General features: G+C 45.3%; 1 protein-coding gene across 8 annotated transcripts in view; it reads right to left on the bottom strand.

Moving 5' to 3' along the window:
• LOC147122761 (tryptophan 2,3-dioxygenase-like) overlaps nucleotides 1–20,486 on the bottom strand; it is a 150,425-nt gene that overhangs the window by 111,208 nt on the left and 18,731 nt on the right. For 7 of the 8 annotated variants that reach the window (XR_015081564.1, XR_015081565.1, XM_086010385.1 and 4 more), the window contains exons 2-5: nucleotides 17,816–17,915; nucleotides 3,767–3,857; nucleotides 3,563–3,633; nucleotides 545–672 (exon numbers count right to left, since the gene is read on the bottom strand). Coding sequence is in view for 6 of the 8 variants with exons in the window: in XM_086010385.1 (XP_085866511.1) it covers nucleotides 545–672; nucleotides 3,563–3,633; nucleotides 3,767–3,857; nucleotides 17,816–17,915 (390 nt within the window). In the remaining 2 variants the exon portion in view is untranslated. The remainder of the gene's footprint in view (nucleotides 1–544; nucleotides 673–3,562; nucleotides 3,634–3,766; nucleotides 3,858–17,815; nucleotides 17,916–20,486) is intronic. The other variant, XM_086010365.1, reaches the window with a different exon arrangement.

Genomic DNA, 20,486 nt, shown 5'->3' with positions numbered 1-20,486 from the left:
GAATGGCAGAGCAGGCTCGAGGGGCTGAATGGCCTACTCACAGAATCACAGAATCACAGAAATCCCACAGTGCAGATAGAGGCCATTTCGGCCCATCGAGCCTGCACCGACACACAGCCCACCCAATCCCCGTAACCCCTACACCAACACCAACACATATCCCACCCTACCCCTGTAACCCCACGTATTTAATCCCCCTAACACTAAGGGTCAATTTATCATAGCCAATCAACCTAACCCGCACATCTTTGGACTGTGGGAGGAAACCGGAGCACCCGGAGAAAACCCACGCAAACACGGGGAGAATGTGCAAACTCCACACAGACAGTCGCCCGAGGCTGGATTCGAACCCGGGTCTCTGGTGCTGTGAGGCAACAGTGCTAACCACTATGCCACCGTGCTGCCTGCTACTATCTTCTATGTTTCTATGTTTCTATGTAAAGGACTGCTCAAAATGCTGGACAATAAGGATTTGTTCCTGTGAAGTCAGATACATTAATTGCCCTCTGTTCATTTCAGGCTGTTAACTGTAGATCTTTGCTACCTGAAATCAAAGAAGTCCAGTGCTGTCATTGTCTCCAGGACTGCAAACTGATCCACCAGGAGTTTAAGGATCATCGCAATTCGATGGATTCTTGAGACCACTTTCAACATATTCCTCTCATCTCTCACCTGGAACACATTTTTTTTCATGGATTACAAGTCAATATTAAATTCTACAGAAAAGGTAAAACTTCATCCCCTCAGGGCAACTTGGGGTGGTCTAAATACTGCCTTACCCCAATATCCCAGATGTCAAGAACAAATAAAAACATAGAATCATAGAAAGTTACAGCACGGAAGGAGGCCATTTCGGCCCATCGTGTCTGTGACGGCCAACAAAGAGCTATCCAGCCTAATCCCACTTCCCAGCTCTTGGTCCGTAGCCCTGCAGGTTAGAGCATCCCAAGTGCACATCCAAGTACTTTTGAAATGTGGTTAGGGTTTCTGCCTCTACCACCCTTTCAGGCAGTGAGTTCCAGACCCCCACAACCCTCTGGGTGAAGACATTTCCCCTCAAATCCCCTCTAAACCTTCCACCAATTACTTTTAATCTGTGCCCCCTGGTTTTTGACCCCTCCACTTTATCTATGCTCCTCATAATTTTATACACCTCAATAAGGTCTCCCCTCAGCCTCCTCTGTTCCAAGGAAAACAGACCCAGCCTATCCAGTCTTTCCTCATAGCTAAGATTCTCTACTCCAGGCAACATCCTTGTAAATCTCCTCTGTACCCTCTCTAGTGCAATCACATCTTTCCTGTAATGTGGTGACCAGAACTGCAAGCAGTACTCTAGCTGAGGCCTAACTAGTGTTTTATACAGTTGAAGCATAACCCCCCTGCTCTTGTATTCTATGCCATGGCTATTAAAAAGGCTCAGTACTAAGCTTATTAAATGCCCAAGAGATCTGTGTGTTATTTTTGATCTTCTATAAGCTTTGTTTATTAAGTACCCGGACATCTGAGCATTTTTAAAACCTGTTTTCACATCAGACTGGAATTCTAGAGCCAATTCCATGCTCCTAGTGGAGAGTGGCACACACAGACAGTACATTGTGGTAGTGGCTCTTAGATGATTTGTAGCAATTATACTGATCCAGGGGTAGGAGATTCCTTTCCCTGAAGGACAGTAAGATTTCCCAGACAATCCAGTAGCTTTCATAGTCATTTTCTGGTGATAGCTCACAAATAGCCAGATTTATTGAATTCAATTTCACAACTTTCAGTGCTTGAATTTGTAATTCTGGACTGCCTATTTAGTGAATTAACCATTGGCTACCATACCCATGAGAAAGCAAACACTTTCATGTGCTCTTTCCTAACAATAAAAAACAGGCACCAGGAGAACACAACAGGTAAGCTGATATAACGAAATAGGAAATAAAACAAGAAAATGTATCTAGCTTTTTAGTGAATTTGAGATACGTAAAACAAGGAACAAAAAAAACTCAAACTCATTTGAACGGCCATGTTGATTCTTCACCCACCCCAAACATATATCCCAGAAAGAAAATTTATAACATAATAAGCACAATAAAAAACTCCACAATTTATTTTTTTTAAAACATAAAAATTTAAATCATCCAAAGCTTCAACAGCAACTCTCCTCTGAGGAGTCTCAGACGTGCTTTCAGCACTGTTCCCGAAACTCTGATCTTTGATCTGGTTCTTGGCTCATTATGTTTCCACACCTGCCTGCATGTTTCGCACTGTTTTCTTTAAAATCTTTAATTGATCGTGATATTTTCCCAGCTCTCACTCAAGCAACAATGCAATGTTTTCCCAAGCTTCCTTGCATGTGTAACCTTGGGCTGTGGGTGGCCAACTGGCATCTCCCCTGCTGCATGTTATTGATAAATTTATTCATGGCCATGTTAATCAAAATTTTGAAGTAAGTTATTGGCCATTTTCAGCCTTTTACATTGCTTCTCCGAGGGTTCCGCTGATCTCCCACTGAACTCATGGTGGGAGAGCGGAAGAACACCAGCGGAAATTCCATGTGTAAAACCAAAAGAATAGTCCAACACTTTTATTTAAGCTTCCTTGATATAAGTTCACAAGATAGGTAAGAATGAAGAATTCCCTTCAGTCTATTTAATCTCCTACTGCCAAACTATCCACCTTATCATCTTCCCTTTACTTTATCTAGAAGATTCTTAAACGAGTTCACTGTCCTGGCCTCAGCTATGCTTCCTGGCAACGTCAGGTGAGTTAAAATCTCCAGCTGCTCATATTGAGGCAAACAGACATAGGCAGAGACAGAGTCAGAGACCTTGCAGTAGCAGATCATTCCTAAATATTCAATATTCAATCAGTCCCTTACAAAATTATTTACTATGGTACATCAGTTATGTTGAAGCCTGCTTAATGATTACAAGGAATGTTTTTTTTTTTGCATTGCGCAATACATGATGAATAAATTGGTAGAATGGAAAGGGGATGGGAAGCAGTTGTCAGCCGCTGCAAAATCATGTGACCTTGGCCGCCTGCTGGCACTCAGGTAGGCCTGGAGGAGCACTCTTACTAGCCCCGCAAATGATAGTAAAAAGCTTACCTTGAATGGCCTCTCAGCTTCTATCCTCTTCTAACAGGCCTACACCTGGCAGGAAAACCCCAGCACTTCATTTCAGTGCTCAGGCTGAAGTTAAAATTACAATTGGAGACCGATGACATCATTGGACATCGACGTGCACAGTTAAAGAAGAACCCGACCGGCTTCGGGTGGGTTGCTTAGCTATTTGATCAGAAGGGCCGGTAAAAATCAGAAACGGCGGGACATCATAGAATCATAGAGTCATACAGCATACAGGAGGCTATTTGGCCCATCATGCCTGTGCCTGCTCTTTGAAAGAGCTATCCAATTAGTCCCACACCCCTGCTCCCTAGTGGATTTAAGCAGTTTACCTGCCCAGCAGAAACTGTGGTTAAAATTCACCCCACTGTTTTACAGAAGCAGTGCCCTCCTCCACCAACTGTCAGATTTACAGAAATGAATTACAGGGTACCAATGTAGAATACTCACCTGACCATTCTGAAATATTTCACGAACTGAATCCAATTCCCAAAGAATCTGCTTGAACCACAATTCATAAGCTGCAATTTATATATGTAAAAAAAAAAATTAAAATTACTAATAATTTATTAAATTAATGCCAAATTATTCTGTGAATAATTTGCAAATGTCAACTTATTTTCTATTATTAATATAGTAATGTTAGCACCTCACCTTGGTGGGTTACAATAAAAAGGTGTTCATCATGTATTTTATTCCCCTTCTTCTCACTTTGTAGTTCTTGTGCATTTATTATTTTATCCAACTTTATAAAAGAAAACATAAAGTTTAAACTTCAGCACAAAAGAGAGGTTGTGTGTGTGTGCGAGAGTGAAAAATAACAAGTGTTCTGATTTCATACCTGCTGTAGCTTTTGTTTTGTGCTCTATAAACTTTAGCAGGTATATTAAACTGAAGGAGAAAAAGAGAAGCTGGAGTCAGACAGAAAGAAAGAGGGTGCTGAGAGAGAGTTAGGTAGAATTTCTGTGGGGATTCCCTAATTTCAGTGGAAGCCCCAGCGAAGTGACTGTTCATGCTGGTTCTCCGGGGTGTCTGCTGATCTTCTGCCCAAGTTACAGTGGGAATTTGGGGAAGCCCTGTGGAAATTCAAGGTCAGTGTCTTTCTTCACTTAATGTTACCACAATTTTCAAACAAAACCAGTTGAATTTTGAAAGTAGCTAATTACCTCAACTATGCTTTGTTGACAAAAAAGATCAATGCTAATGGCTTAAAGCTGTGGGAAAAGGGTTCTAATTTCTAACACCAATGGGACAGAGGGAGAGAGCAAGAGACAGGCAGTTTCTTTCCCTCACTCTAATTTGATTTTTTAAAAGATCAAGTTGAGCTTCGAAAGCAAAGTCTTTTTGAGAGAAACTGATAGGAGGGTAAGGTCAGAGGTGAAGCACAGAGGAGGAGGGAAACTGGCTGAGGGTGAGAGGGTGGCCTTTGACTTCCCAGCACCCACTCTGAGTAGATAAAAACATTAAAAATAAACCTTATTTTTAATGTTCTGCTTTTTTTAATGGCCCAATTTATACCTGGTACAATTTATGAAGTTGTGGTGGCTAGGCTGGATAAATGAGAATTTAATTTTAATGCCAAGCATATAAATATTTTTTTTTGTTGCCCTGTCTCTGATGTTTGTGAAGATTGTTTCCTGTGTTTAAAGTTTTGTGTTGTGAAAATGGTGGCTGGCAGTTAATGGGGAGATTACACCAGCCCAGATTTTGCTGTAAGAATAATGGTGAGGCCATCAGCGCTAACTGTTGTTAAGGAATAAATCGGACAGCAAATTTCAGCGTTCGCATATCCGCAGTTAAACGAGGAGATCAGGACATTGCTGTCCGAGTTGCCCTGCTCCTCCACAAGCTTCGCCATAACAGTACCTCGCCGAGAAACTCAGCATTAAAACACATGAAGGGTGTGAGGTTGCTGTACTTACCTACCAGCTACCCACTAAACCTGCCAGAAAAGGTTAGGTCTGGTGCATTCAAGTGTAAGTGAATTTTTAACGGTGTGATAAGTCTTAAATATTGCAAACAACTTCTCTGGTACTAAAAATTAACCTTTACAAGTGTGAAGTTTCATTCCTTCAAATTTTAATTACTGTTGGAGATTTTTAAAAATGGGAAAGTTAAAAGAAAACTTTTTTTTAAACTTTTTCTTTCTGCCTTTTTTATCTCTCTTAATCCCATCTTTCTTCCGCTCTCATTATTTCGATTACTGTACATAATTCTTTACATTGAATTAAATATTCTAGCTTACACTTCCTGGTTTAGACTCTGTGGAGGTAATTTTAATCCCCAATAATGGGTGGGTTTGGGTCGGGTGAGATGTGAAAATTTTTAAAAGCTCAAACCCAACCCTAGCCCACCCACTTCCGGGTTTAATGGAGGTGAGACAGGGGGTGGGTTGGCCATTTAAACATTATAATGAGGCTGGGAGCCTCACATTCAAACTGTCTTTCAGATTTAGCCCTGGCTGGCCAGGCCTTGGGAAACCTGGTAGCTCAAGGGAGGTGAGGACAGCTTCGGGGAAAAGTTAAGTTTATTTACATCACTGCTTGTGGGCCAGGAGGAGCAGGAGTGCTTCACCCCAGCCAACCAAGCAAACCTTCTTCATTCCCTTCAGAAACCCCCAGCATTGGGGATCGGACCCCTCCCCCGGAGTCGGAGATTGGTCATCCCCCAGGGATCGGACCTCTCCCCCCAGGACCGGGTATCGGACCCCTCTCCCGGAGTCAGAGATCAGACATCCCCATGGGATTGGAGACCTCCCCCCCTCCACCCTCAGGGCCAGGTGTCGGACCCTCACATCCAAAGTCAGGATCCGCCCCCCCCCCCCCTCTCCCCAGGGCCGGGTATCGAACCTTTCTCCCAGAGTCGGAGATCAGACCTCCCCCTGGGATCGGACCCCTCCCCATGCTTCCACTAATAGAAACATAGAAGATAGGAGCAGGAGTAGGCCATTCGGCCCCTTGAGCCAGCTCCGCCATTCAATGCGATCATGGCTGATCATCCAAGTTCAGTACCCGGTCCCTGCTTTCTCCCCATACACCTTGATCCCTTTAGCCTTTGTAATGATATCAGCAAATAGTGATGATATTTGTCTGTGTTTGATTACTTATACCTTACAGCATATTTGTCTGTGTTTTTGATTGCTTGTGCCTGAGCAGCAGAGGTCATGTGACACAGACAAGCAGGCTGACAGTTTTACTTTCAGTTTGATTCTAGATGCATCACAGCATGGTGTGTCCTGTAAAAGGCTGTATAAAGAGTTGAATATACTTTAGATTAAAACAACATTCTCTTTCAGAAATGAGTCTTTATTGAACCCAAAAAGAAATCAAAACATGATGTCAGAAGTGGCTGAAAGAGAAAAAATCTGAAGTTAGCAACTTGATGGGACAGTGAAAGCAGTTGTGGCAAGTAAGCGAAATCAGCTCTCCACATATTAGCAAGCCAGAAGAGAACATCGTTGCTTACCATTAGAGAATAGCTAACGAAGTGAAAAAATGGAAGGTTTACTCCCACCGGCGACGCTTCAATTGACAGGTAATGTGGCTGAAAATTGGAGAAGGTTCAAACAACGTTTAGAGTTGTATTTAGCGGCAATCGGAGCTGACGAGAAAAGTGATAAACAAAAATCGCCCGTGTTCTTACATGTCGTGGGTGATGCAGCGCTGGAGGTATATAATAATTTCATATTTGCTGTTGATGGAGACAAAATGAAGCTAGATAAAATAATGGAACAGTTTGAGGCCTACTGCATACCTAAACGCAACGTGACCTTTGAGAGGCACAAATTTTTCACATGTGTACAGAAAATCGGCGAGACTATTGATCAGTATGTGACTGAACTGAGAAACCGGAGCAAATCGTGTGAATTTGGGGGACTCACAGACTCGCTGATAAAAGACAGACTGGTGTGTGGTATTCCAGATAATGGTCTAAGGGAAAGGCTGCTAAGAGAGCAAGATCTAGACCTGGGAAAAGCCATAGCATTGTGTAGGGCTACAGAGACTGTGAAGTTGCAGGCAAAGGAGCTGTTCAGTGACAGTAGCTGCAACGTGGATGCAGTGAGAAAGAACGGATACAAACCGTTTAACAAAGAGAGCGCCAATGTGAAAAAAGAGACGTGGCCAGCAAACGAAAATGAAAGGGACAATCGGAAGTCATGTAGTCAATGCAGTACACAGCATCCACCAAGAAATTGTCCAGCATATGGTAAAACATGCAATAGATGCAACAAAAACAACCATTATGCCCGTTGCTGTAAGAACCAAGCGCAACAAAGCAAGGTCCATACAGTAGATGAAAGCAAGATACAGGAATTCAATGTAGATGTTGTGTCTGAAAACAAAAAAGAAGAAAGAGACTGGATGTTGACACTAAAAGTGAATGACATACACATTCCATTTAAATTGGATACTGGAGCATAAGTTAATGTGATATCAGAGACCGATTTTAAGAGAATTAGACCCAGACCAAAGTTACATGGAATACAAGTGAAAGTGACCGGATACTCAGGTACTGATATACCAGTGAAAGGAAAATGCATTGTCAAAGTAACACACAAGGACAGAGAGCACACGCTAGCATTAATCGTGGTGCCAAAGGATGTGCAAGCCATACTAGGTTTAAAAGCCTGTGAGAGACTGAACCTGGTAAAGAGAGTCCTCGTTGTGGAAAGTGAAAGAGAGACAGTCTATGATGAACTGAATGTTGCGTACACACCGGGTAAGCTGATGTATACAGCAGACACGTTGTCCAGAGCTGTTGACCCAGGAGAGCCCGCAAACACAGTGAAAAGACTGAAGTACAAGGCAAAAGACAGTGGAACTGACTTCGACCAGAGCATGCTTGTATACCGCACAATGCCGCTCGAGTGTGGTATGTCACCAGCCCAACTCCTGATGGGACGTCGGCTAAGGTCAAACCTACCCATCCCGGAGAACCTCCTGAAAACAAAAGAGGGGGAGAAAGTGAGGAAGTTCAAAGAACAACCTGATCACACAGCTGAGAACCAATCATCTGAGGCAACAACTCAGATTCAAGGACAATCAATCAGAAAATCCTCAAGATACGTAAAGCCTCCTGAGAGACTCATTGAGCAAATTTAAGGACTATTGTTATAGAAGGAAGTAATGTTATCTTATTCTTTCTTCAAGTTCTAGCGTATTGACATATTTCATGTGAACACACAAAGCAAGGGTAAAAAACCTTGATCATGATAATGATAATGTAAGTTCATTAAATGTTGTTAGTTAAAAGTAAAATACTTTTGTTTTAAGAAAGGGAGATGTAATGATATCAGCAAATAGTGATGATATTTGTCTGTGTTTGATTACTTATGCCTTACAGCATATTTGTCTGTGTTTTTGATTGCTTGTGCCTGAGCAGCAGAGGTCATGTGACACAGACAAGCAGGCTGACAGTTTTACTTTCAGTTTGATTCTAGATGCATCACAGCATGGTGTGTCCTGTAAAAGGCTGTATAAAGAGTTGAATATACTTTAGATTAAAACTCATTCTCTTTCATAAATGAGTCGTTATTGAACCCACAAAAAGAAATCAAAACAGCCTTAAGAAATATATCCAACTCCTTCTTGAATATATTTAATGTATTGGCCTCTACTGCCTTCTGTGGTAGAGAATGCCACAGGTTCACAACTCTCTGGGTGAAGAAATTCCTCCTCATTTCTGTCCTAAATGGCCTACCCCTTATCCTTAGACTGTGACCTCTGGTTCTGGACTCCCCCACTATCGGGAACATCCTTCCTGCATCTAGTCTATCCAGTCCTGTCAGAATTTTATAAGTTTCAATGAGATCCCCTCTCATTCTTCTAAACTCCAGCGAGTACAAGCCCAATCATCCCAATCTCTCCTCATACGTCATTCCTGCCATCCCAGGTATCAGCCTGGTGAATCTTCGCTGAACTCCTTCCATGGCAAGAACATCCTTCCTCAGATAAGGTGACCAAAACTGCACACAATACTCAAGATGTGGTCTCACCAAGGCCCTGTACAACTGTAGCAAGACATCCTTGTTCCTGTACTCAAACCCTCTCGCTACGAAGGCCAACATACCATTTGCCTTCTAAACCGACTGCTGCACATGCATGCTTACCTTCAGTGACTGGTGCACAAGGACACCCAGGTCTCGTTGCACTTCCCCTTCTCCCAATCTATTGCCTTTCAGATAATAATCTGCCTTCCTGTTTTTGCCACCAAAGTGGATAACCTCACATTTATCCACGTTATATTGCATCTGCCATGCTTTTGCCCAATCACCCAACCTGTCCAAATCATCTTGTAGTTTCTCGGCATTCTCCTCACAGCACACACGCCCACCCAGCTTTGTGTCGTCTGCAAATTTGGAGATATTACATCTAGTTCCCTTGTCTAGATCATTAATATGTATTGTGAATAGCTGGGGTCCTAGCACCGATCCCTGCGGTACCCCACTAGTCACTGCCTGCCACTCGGAAAAAGACCCGTTTATTCCAACTCTTTGCTTTCTGTCTGCCAACCAGTTCTCTATCCAAGTCAATACCTTGCCCCCAATCCCATGTGCCTTAAATTTACATGCTAATCTCTTATGCGGGACCTTATCGAAAGCCTTCTGAAAGTCCAAATACATCACGTCCACTGGTTCTCCTTTATCAATTTTACCAGTTACATCCTCAAAAAATTCCAGTAGATTAGTCAAGCACGATTTACCTTTTGTAAATCCATGTTGACTTTGTCTGATCCTGTCGCTGTTTTCCAAGTGCTCTGCTATTACATCTTTTATAATGGACGCTAGCATTTTCCCCACTACCGATGTCAGGCTTACCGGTCTGTAATTCCCCGTTTTCTCTCTACCACCTATTTTGAATAGTGGGGTAACATTAGCTACCCTCCAATCCATGGGTACTCTTCCAGAACCATCGAATGCTGGAAGATGATCAGCAAAACATGAACTATTTCTAGGACCACTTCCTTAAGTACCCTAGGATGTAGATTATCAGGCCCTGGTATTTATCGGCCTTCAATCCCATCAATTTCCCTAACACCATTTTCCTACAAATACTGATTTCTATCAGTTCCTCCCTTTCATCAGACCCTATATTCCCCGACATCTCTGGGAGGTTATTTGTGTCCTCGTTTGTGAAGACAGAACCAAAATATGTATTTAATTGGTCTGCCATTTCTTTGTTCCCCATTATAAATGCCCCTGATTCTGACTGCAAGGGACCTACGCTTGACTTCACCAATCTTTTTCACTTCACATATCTATAAAAGCTTTTACAGTCAGTTTTTATGTTTCCTGCAAGCTTACTCTCATATTCTATTTTCCCTTTCTTAATTAATCCATTTGTCCTCCTTTGTTGAATCCTAAACTGCTCCCAATCCTCAGGTTTACTGCTTTTTCTGGCCAATTTATATGTCCTCTCCTTGGATCTTATGCTATCCCTAATTTCCCTTGTTAGCCATGGTTGAGTCACCTTTTTTGTTTTATTTTTCTGCTAAACTGGGATGAACAAATTCTGTAGTTCATCCATGCAGCAGTAGGTTCCTTACCTGCTCCTGCAGCTGCGGCCTGCTCCAGATTGCACCGTGCCCGACAGGGATCCAAGCCTGTCAATCAGGCTGACTTCCAGGCAGGGATACTGTAGAAAAAAAGAGGCACGTTGTGGAGTTAAAACTCCACAGCGTGTGGGGCTGACCGAATCCCCTCCCCTTCCCCCGCTTCCACAACCCAGCCCAGTCAATATCAGGACCTGCCTGTCTCAGTAAGGATTCCTCAAACTGATTTATGGAAGAGACACACTGTCGCTTTCCCTGTTCACATAATCCCAGATCCCCTGAAAAGGGCACTGTGCTGATTTGACTGCATGATAATCACAAATCGCTGTGTAAAAGCCACAGAAAGCCTGTGGGCAAGTGTAAGTGTAATGAACGGTGAGCGCTGTTCGTTTGCCACTGACCACAAAATCCGGGCTATTATTGTGCTTTTTCGCATGTCAGCCATGTTAGTAGCACCCTTGCCTTGGAGTCAGAAGATTTTTCTTTCTTTTGGTGTCTTCTTGCTGCTGCTTCCCTACCCACTAACCCTAACCCTACAACCACAGTCTCGAGCACAAAAATCTAGGCTGACACTCCAGTGCAGTGCTGAGGGAGTGCTGCACTGTCGGAGGTGCCGTCTTTCAGATGAGACATTAAACCTCTCATGTGGACGTAAAAGATCCCACAGCACTATTTCGAAGAAGAGTAAGGGAGTTATCCCCGGTGTCCTGGCCAATATTTATCCCTCAATCAACATAACAAAAACAGATTATCTGGTCATTATCACATTGCTGTTTGTGGGAGCTTGCTGTGCACAAATTGGCTGCCATGTTTCCTATATTACAACAGTGACTACACTTTAAAAGTACGTCATTGGCTGCAAAGTGCTTTGGGAAGGCCGGTGGTCATGAAAGGCGCTATAGAAATGCAAGTCTTTTTTTCTTTGGCGTCTTCTTGCTGCTGCTTCCCACCCGCTCCCTCATGATGTGTCGAGCTATATAAGGAATAAAGTCAATGTTCTCAATTCGTGTGATTTTTATATATTTTTAAAAAGTTTTTGTATGTCTTTATTCCTGTATATATTTTACTTTGTCACCTGAGTTATAACCAGTGTGATTATCAAGTCTTGCTGGGTAAATTAAATGTGAATTTTAGTACTGAATTATGTTTGTATGTAGTGGTGCCATTGTGCCCCACTCTCTAAGCCTACATTCCATGTATATTAAAAAGAAGTTAGGGAAGAGATAACAGAGGCATTATGACATATATATAACAATTTAGTAGAAAAGGGAATAGTGCCAGAGGACTGGCAGACAGCTAATGTGATTCCTATATTTAAAAAGGGAGATAGAACAAGTCCAGAGATCTACAGACCAATTAGCTTAACGTCAGCGGTAGGAAAGATAATGGAATCCTTACTAAAAGATGCAATTAAAAAAATCGATAAACTGAAAATATAATGAAGAATAGTCAGCACGGATTCCAAAACGAAAGGCCGTGCTTGACCAACCTTACTGAATTCTTTGAAGAAGTAACAGAAAGAGCAGATAAAGGTAATGCAGTAGCCGTAATTTAGACTTTCAAAAGGCCTTCAATAAGGTAGTAGACTCATGACTAAGGTCAGAACATGTGGAGTCAGGGGACAAGTAGCAGAATGGATAGCAAGATGGCTCCAAACAGAGAACAGAGAGTAGGGCCTAAAAATTCGGTGGCGGTGCCAAGCTCGTCTGGGCGCCCGAAGTCCCGCCCCGGAAGGAGCCAGGAGCGCCAGTGGGCTATTCAGTTTGAGCGCCCAAACGGAAGCGGGGCGCGGCTCGAGGCGCCCTACGTCCGTCTTGGGGCGCTGAAACTGAATATCGCAGCGCAACATGCTGCAATGCCACACGCTGCGGCACGGCACACTGCGGTACTGCAGGCCTTCCTCCCCTTCTTAAAGGGGAGGGGCCTGCACCAGTGCGATCTCCGATCGCGAGTGCCGGCAAAAGAACCCAGCACCGAGGAGAGGTGCCGGGCTCTCGGGACACAGCCGGCACTGCCCGGGGGGGCTCAGGAGGCCGGGGAGGGCGGCGCGAGGAGGTGCTGGCAGGCGGCCACCGAAAAAAATGGCCGCCCCACACCTCCCCTTTAATTTGCGCCACTACCGCCACAGGTAGGCCCCCCTGAACCGGTCGCGATTTGCAACCGGCACTACGGGGGGGGGGGGCGTGACCCAATATCGCGTTTGGGGCGGTAGCGGGGCGCTGCGCACACTGATGATGTCATCGGTGGCGGCGCAGCGCTACAGGCTAACGCCGCCATTAGCGCCCCACTAAATTTCGCGGGAGGCGTGGCCAGTGGCGCTAAAGCCACTGAGTGCCCTCTTTACGTGCTAACTGGTGGCGCAGCCCACCAAATTTCTAGGCCTAGGGGTTTAAGGTAGTTACTCAGACTGGTGGAAGGTGGGAAGTGGTGTTCCATGGGGATCAGTGCTGTGACCACAGTTGTTCATCATTTACATAAATGATTTAGTCTCGCGAATCGGAAGTACAACTACAAAATTTGTGGATGACACCAAACTGGGGTGGTGGAGGGGGGGGGGGCGCGGGGAAATAGTTAATACAAAGGAGGACTACGACAAAATACAGGAAGACATTAATAAACTTTCAGAATTGGTGTGTAAATGGCAAATGAACTTCAATCTAGATCAGTATGAGGTAGTACGCTTTGGTAGGATGAATAAGGAGGCCACATAATCCTTGGAAAATAATTGTCTAAATGGGGTAGAGGAGCAGAGGGATGTGTCAAGTACAGATACACAAATCACTAAAAGTAGCGATGTAGGTTAATAAGGCCATAAAAAAAGCATGGTATGGAGATGCTGGTGTTGGACTGGGGTGGACAAATGTAAGAAGTCACACAACACCAGGTTATAGTCCAACAGTTTTATTTGAAATGACAAGCCTTCGGAGCGCTGCTCCTTCGTCAGGTGAAGTGGAGAGATGCATAAAGACACAGCTTATATAGTCAGAGAGTAATGTCAGGTGATTACAGGTAATCTTTCTAACTGCCATTTATCACACCTCGGCAGAGAGATAATCACAGCAATCAAAGGTGTGAATGGTATCCAAACAGGTCAGTCAGGAAAACATTACATCAAAGAACAATGAGGTGGGGTCACAAGGGGTCAAATGTTGCAGATGCTGGGGTCTGTATGAAAAACAAAAAACAGACAAAAAAACATTTTTTTTGCTGGAAATCACAGCAGGACCGGCCGCATCTGTGTAGAGAGAACAAGCCAACGACGACTCGAGTCTGGATGACCCTACGTCAGGTGGGGTTACATGTAACGTGACATGAACCCAAGATCCCGGTTGAGGCCGTCCTCATGAGTGCGGAACTTGGCTATCAGTTTCTGCTCTACGAATTTGCGTTGTCGTGTGTCTCGAAGGCCGCCTTGGAGAATGCTTACCCGAAGATCGGAGGCTGAATGTCCTTGACTGCTGAAGTGTTCCCCGACTGGGAGGGAACACTCCTGACTAGCAGTTAGAAAGATTACCTGTAATCATCTGGCATTATTCTCTGACTATATAAGCTGTGTCTTTATGCATCTCTCCACTTCACCTGACGAAGGAGCAGCGCTCCGAAAGCTTGTGATTTCAAATAAAACTGTTGGGCCTAGAAATTCATTATAGCCACTTTTGGGGCGGTAAAGTCGGGCGGCCGCTAAAGTTTGCGCCCGGCGCAAATTCGAGGCCACTTCCCCGATATTCATTAGCTTCGCCCTAAGAGTTTGCTCGAGCGCTAAAACTGGTGATGCATGGCTCTCTTTAGGCGCTAAGCCGGCGGCCCGGGCGCTAACACCGGAAGGTGGGCGCAGGGCAGGTGCGGCGAGCTGCTGATTGACAGCAGACACTCTGGCTCCGGTGAGCTCTTAAAGGGGGAGGGTGGATTTGGTTTTTTGAAAGGCCGAGACTGCTGTATGTGTGTTGTTGGGGAGGGCTTCTCACCATCACCTCCTCCTCCTCCTCCTCCATCATCATCATCTCCATCTCCATCTTTGTCTCTCACAAAGTGTTGCAAAACGACTGCCTTTTCTACTGCAGGAGTGCCCTTTAATTTGCGCTCCCCGCGGCCCGCCTCGGCTGTGTACCATTCCACTTCACAGTCGTTTGGGCCGCCCGGCGCACAATGGGGCGGCGCGAGTGAAGTTCCGGTTCCGGGCGCACAAAGGGCGTTGCACGACGAAATGACGTCATGATTTGCGCGCGCAGCAGGGCACGCGCTAAGACTTTGCGCCGGCGCTAAATGTCTACTGAAGTTGGGGCGAGGCGCAGATCGCGCTGCGCCCGGGCGCTAAGCGCCTAGCGCTCAAGATCTACTCCTCCTAAGGCACTAACGGCTGGCGCGCCCAACTGAATTTCTAGGCCTTGGACTATAACCTGGTGTTGTGTGACTTCTTACATAAAAAAAGCAAACAAAGCACTGGGGTTCATTTCTAGGCGAATTGAAATGCAGGGAAGTCATGTTAAACTTGTATAGAACCTTGTTTAGAACACACTTAGAGTACTGTGAACATATTACAAAAAGGATAGAGGAACTGGGAAATGTGCAAAAATGATGAACTAGAATTATACCATAACTGAGAGGTTATACATATGAGAAAAGGTTGAACAGGCTGGGGCTCTTTTCTCTAGAAAAGAAAAGGCTGAGGGATAACCTGCCAGAGGTCTTTAAAATTATGAAAGGGTTTGATAGGGTAGATGTAGAGAAGATGTTTCCACTTGTGGGCGAAACCAGAACTAGGGGCCATAAATATAAGATAGTCACAAATAAATCAAATAGGGAATTCAGGAGAAACATCTTTACTCAGTTGTGGTCAGAATGTGCAACTCGCTACAACAGGGAGTAGTTGAGGTGAATAGCATAGATGCATTTAAGGGGAAGCTGGATAAACACATGAAGGAGAAAGGAATAGAAGGATATGTTGATGAGGTTAGATGAAAAAGGGTGTGGCAGGGAGGCTCGTGTGGAGCACAAACACTGGCATGGACCCGTTGGGCTGAATTGCCTGTTTCTGTGCTGTAAATACCAGTTTATACTATGTAAAGGCTACACCTGGGGCTGGGTTTTCCCGGGTCCCGCCCACATGACGCGCATGATGTAAAGGGCAGGTTCCCCACTCGAAAGTCAACCTGATTGACAGGCTGGCTTCCAGTTGGGCAGGGAATGTGGATCAGGAGACCACAGGACCAGATAGGTGCTGGGCCCAGGATGGTGTTGGTGGGGGGGTTCTAAGGGGGTCCAATCTTAGGGGCTGGAGTCCGATCCCTGAGCGGGGGGGTTGTTTCAAACCCGGGGGGGGGTTGAGGGGGGAGTCCAATCCCTGGGGGGTGGGGTCCGATCCCAGGGGTGGTCAGATCCCCGACCCCGGGGCTGAGTCCCGTTCCCGGGGGGGGGGGGTTGTTTCCAAGCTCCGTGGGGGTGGGGGGGAGTCCAGTCCAATCCCTGGGGGCTGGGGTCCGATCCCCAGCCCGGGGCTTAGTCGCGATGCTGGGGGGTGGTCAGATCCCTGACCCCAAGGCTGAGTCCCGTTCCCCGGGTGTCCGATCACTGGGGGGAGGTCCGAATCCTGACCCCGGGGAGGGGCAGGCTGATAGTGGGGGTGCTTGCCGGGCTGGGAGGAAGCACTCCTGCTCCTCCCAGCCCACAAGAATTGCTCGCCGAGGCTGAGGCCGCCTCGTTACAGCCACTGCGAATCCCGAGCCCAGCGATCCCCGGCCGCCTGCAGTGACATCAGGCCTCATTATAACATATAAATTGCCAACCCGCCTCCTGACAGTGGGTTGGCAGCCTGCACCCGCCTTCTGCCCGAGTGAAAGGTGAAAGTGGGCGGGTTGGGGTCGGGTTTTACATTTCTACAACTTTCACTTCCCCCCATGCCTCCAGTTCACCCCATAAAAAAAATCAATCCAAGCACTAGGGTTTATTTCTAGAGGGATATAATTGAAAAGTAGGGAAGTTATGCTAAACCTGTATTGAACCTTGACTAGACCACACTTAGAGTACTGCGTACAGTTCTGGTCGCCATATTATAAAAAGGATATAGAGGCACTGGAGAGGGTGCAGAGAAGATTTACAAGGCTGATACCAGAAATGCGAGGGTATACATATCAGGAAAGGATGAACAGGCTGGGTCTCTTTTCTCTTGTTAACAGAAGGCTGAGGGGTGACCGAATAGAGGTCTTTAAAATTATGAAAGGTTTTGATAGAGTAGATACAGAGAGAATGTTTCCACTTGTGGGGAAGAGCATAACTAGAGGCCATCAATATACGATAGTCACCAAGAAATCCAATAGGGAATTCAGAAGAAACTTCTTTACCCAGAGAGTGGTGAGAATGTGGAACTCGCTACCACAGGGAGTGGTTGAAGCGAATAATATAGATGCATTTAAGGCGAGGCTAGACAAGCATCTGAGGGAGAAGGGAATAGAGGGTTATGCCGATAGGTTTAGGTGAGGAAAGACGGGAGGAGGCTCTTGTGGAGCATAAATGCCGGCATGGACTGGTTGGGCTGAAAGGCCTGTTTCTGTGCCATATATCCTTGGTAATCCTAGGTAATTCTTACCTGTGAAAATTTCAGCCTTGGTCTTGACTCTCTGGTGTAGGGCTTGACTTTGTTCAATAGTGTAAAACGGTTGATATTGCATCACTTACATCAGGTCATTTTACATCTCTTCTGATTTTCATTGATGTCAATGGACATAAAAATGTAAAAGAGGCTCCCAATTCGCTATCAGCCACTTTACAATATTGCACAAAGTATTGATCTACCCCTCTATGTGCACTGCCACAGACATCAACTCGTTAAATTATGAAATTTAAGTAATTTGGCAAACATTCTTTTTCTCATTTGATTACTACAAAAAGTAAATTATGAATTTTACAAATCAGTGACAAAAATAAAAGTAGTTAAATTAAAAATATTATTTCCTAGTAAGACGTGCTAGGATATTTTTAACTTGCTCTAAAACATGACTTGTTTCAGAAATTGTGAGGGAGGGTGCAATCCTGTAGAGTTCATTAGCTGCACACATGCACTTTTACAAAAACACACACAAGCACAGATAATTTGTTTGAAGTTAATAAGGGACGATTGACTAAGGGATAACATTGCAACAGAATCCTTAAACATACCTGCAGATAGTCCCCATATAGCATTTCACCTCTACTGGCTTTGTTTGTTCCATCTTGTGATGTGTCACAGTTTTCCTGCAGGTCTGAAGGAAATGGATGTCTGAAAGAAAGTTGCCACCAGTTACAAGTTACTTTATAATGTGGTATACCCCTGAGCTGAGCTTCCGGCCACATATCCCCTCCATCACCAAGACTGCCTACTTCCACCTCCATATCATCGCTCAACTCCGCACCTGCCCCAGCTCATCTGCTGCTGAAATCCTCATCCATGGCTGTTACCTCTAGACTCAACTATTCAAAAGCTCTCCTGGCCGGCACCCCACCTTGCACCCTCCGCAAACTTGAGCTCATCTAAAACTCTGCTGCCCGTGTCCTAACTTGCACCAAGTCCCATTAACCCATCGCCCCTGTGCTCGCTGACGTACATTATCTACCGGTCCGGCAACGCCTCAATTTTAAAATTCTCATCCTTGTTTTCAAATCCCTCCATGGCCTCGCCCCTCCCTATCAATGTAACCTCCTCCATCCCTACGGCCCTCCGGAATCTCTACTCTCCTCCAATTCTGGTCTCTTGTGCGTCCTGTTTGTAATCTCTCCACCGTTGGTGGCTACACCTTCAGCTGCCTGGGTCCTAAGCTCTGGAATTGCCACCCTAAACCTCTCTGCCTTTCTATGTCTCTCTCCTCGTTAAAGACGCTCCTTAAAAACTATGGACAGAATTTTCACAATCCCGAGCGTACGGGTTTAGGGGACGTGTCAGCAGTAAAAATTGCCGTGCGTTGGGAACCCGCCGTCATCCCGCCTACTTCCGCATTTAACTCTGATGCGTTTCCCAGCGCACCATGGACATGTTCGGGAGAGGCGGGCGACCTCATGAAGTACTTAACTGCTTGTTGAGAGACCCTTATCTGCCTTTTTAACCTCAGGTTTTGGCTTTAACTTGTTGCGCACGGGATTCATGCACCTCGGGAACCTCGCCTGTGAAGGCCATTCTGCGAGAGCATTAACTGACAACTGGAAAAAACACATAAATTCTCCCACATTACACCTGATTACTTGCCGAATGGAAAGGCTCTTGCTGACTCCATTTTGGCCACAGGTTTGGGTGTCAGCAGTTTGCAGGTCATTCCTGCAACCTCGGAAGCCACTCTCACCACACTGCTAGTCACTATCACAACATTGAGGGATTGTGCCTCTGATCACCACTTTACATAGAAACATAGAAGATAGGAGCAGGAGTAGGCCATTCGGCACCTTGAGCCTGCTCCGCCATTCAATGAGATCATGGCTGATCATCCAAATTCAGTACCCTGTTCCTGCCTTCTCTCCATATCCCTTGATCCCTTTAGCCTTAAGAAATATATCCAACTCCTTCTTGAATATATTTAATGAATTGGCCTCTACGGCCTTCTTTGGCAGAGAATTCCATAGGTTCTCCACTCTCTGGGTGAAGAAATTCCTCCTCATCTCTGTCCTAAATGGCTTACCCCTTATCCTTAGACTGTGACCCCTGGTTCTGGACTCCCCGACCATCGGGAACATCCTTCCAGCATCTAGTCTGTATAGTCCAGTTAGAATTTTATAGGTTTCGATGAGATCCCCTCTCATTCTTCTAAACTCCAGCGAGTACAAGCCCAATCGACCCAATCTCTCCTCATACGTCATTCCTGCCATCCCAGGTATCAGCCTGGTGAATCTTCACTGCACTCCTTCCATGGCAAGAACATCCTTCCTCAGATAAGGCGACCAAAACTGCACACAATACTCCAGATGTGGTCTCACCAAGGCCCTGTACAACTGCAGCAAGACATCCTTGATCCTGTACTCAAACCCTCTTGCTACGAAGGCCAACATACCATTTGCCTTCTTAACCACCTGCTGCACCTGAATGCTTACTTTCAGCGACTGGTGCACAAGGACGCCCAGGTCTCGTTGCACTTCCCCTTCTCCCAATCTATTGCCATTCAGATAATAATTTGCCTTCCTGTTTTTGACACCAAAGTGGATAACTTCGCACTTATCCACGTTATATTGCATCTGCCAGGCTTCTGCCCAATCACCCAACCTGTCCAAATCATACTGGAGTTTCTCGGCATCCTCCTCACAGCACACACGCCCACCCAGCTTTGTGCCGTCTGCAAACTTGGAGATATTACATCTAGTTCCCTCGTCCAGATCATTAATATATATTGTGAATAGCTGGGGTCCAAGGACCGATCCCTGCGGTACCCCACTAGTCACTGCCTGCCACTCGGAAAAAGACCCGTTTATTCCAACTCTTTGCTTTCTGTCTGCCAACCAGTTCTCTATCCAAGTCAATACCATGCCCCCAATCCCATGTGCCTTAATTTTACACGCTAATCTCTTACGCGGGACCTTATCGAAAGCCTTTTGAAAAGCCAAATACACCACAACCACTGGTTCTCCCTTATCTATTTTACTAGTTACATCCTCAAAAAATTCCAGTGGATTAGTCAACCTTTTCTAAAGCCATGTTGACTTTGTCCGATCCGGTCACTTTTTTCCAAGTGCTCTGCTATTACATCCTTTATAATGGACTCCAGCATTTTCCCCACTACCAATGTGAGGCTTACCGGTCTGTAATTCCCCATTTTCTCTCTACCACCCTTTTTGAACAGTGGGGTAACATTAGCTACCCGCCAATCCATTG

Source organism: Somniosus microcephalus, chromosome 2, assembly GCF_052327205.1.
Source record: "Somniosus microcephalus isolate GS21.2 chromosome 2, FLI_Smic_1.0, whole genome shotgun sequence".
Classification (NCBI taxonomy): Eukaryota; Metazoa; Chordata; class Chondrichthyes; order Squaliformes; family Somniosidae; genus Somniosus; species Somniosus microcephalus.
Note: the sequence above shows the minus strand (reverse complement) of the source record. Positions and strands in the feature narration are given on the sequence as shown.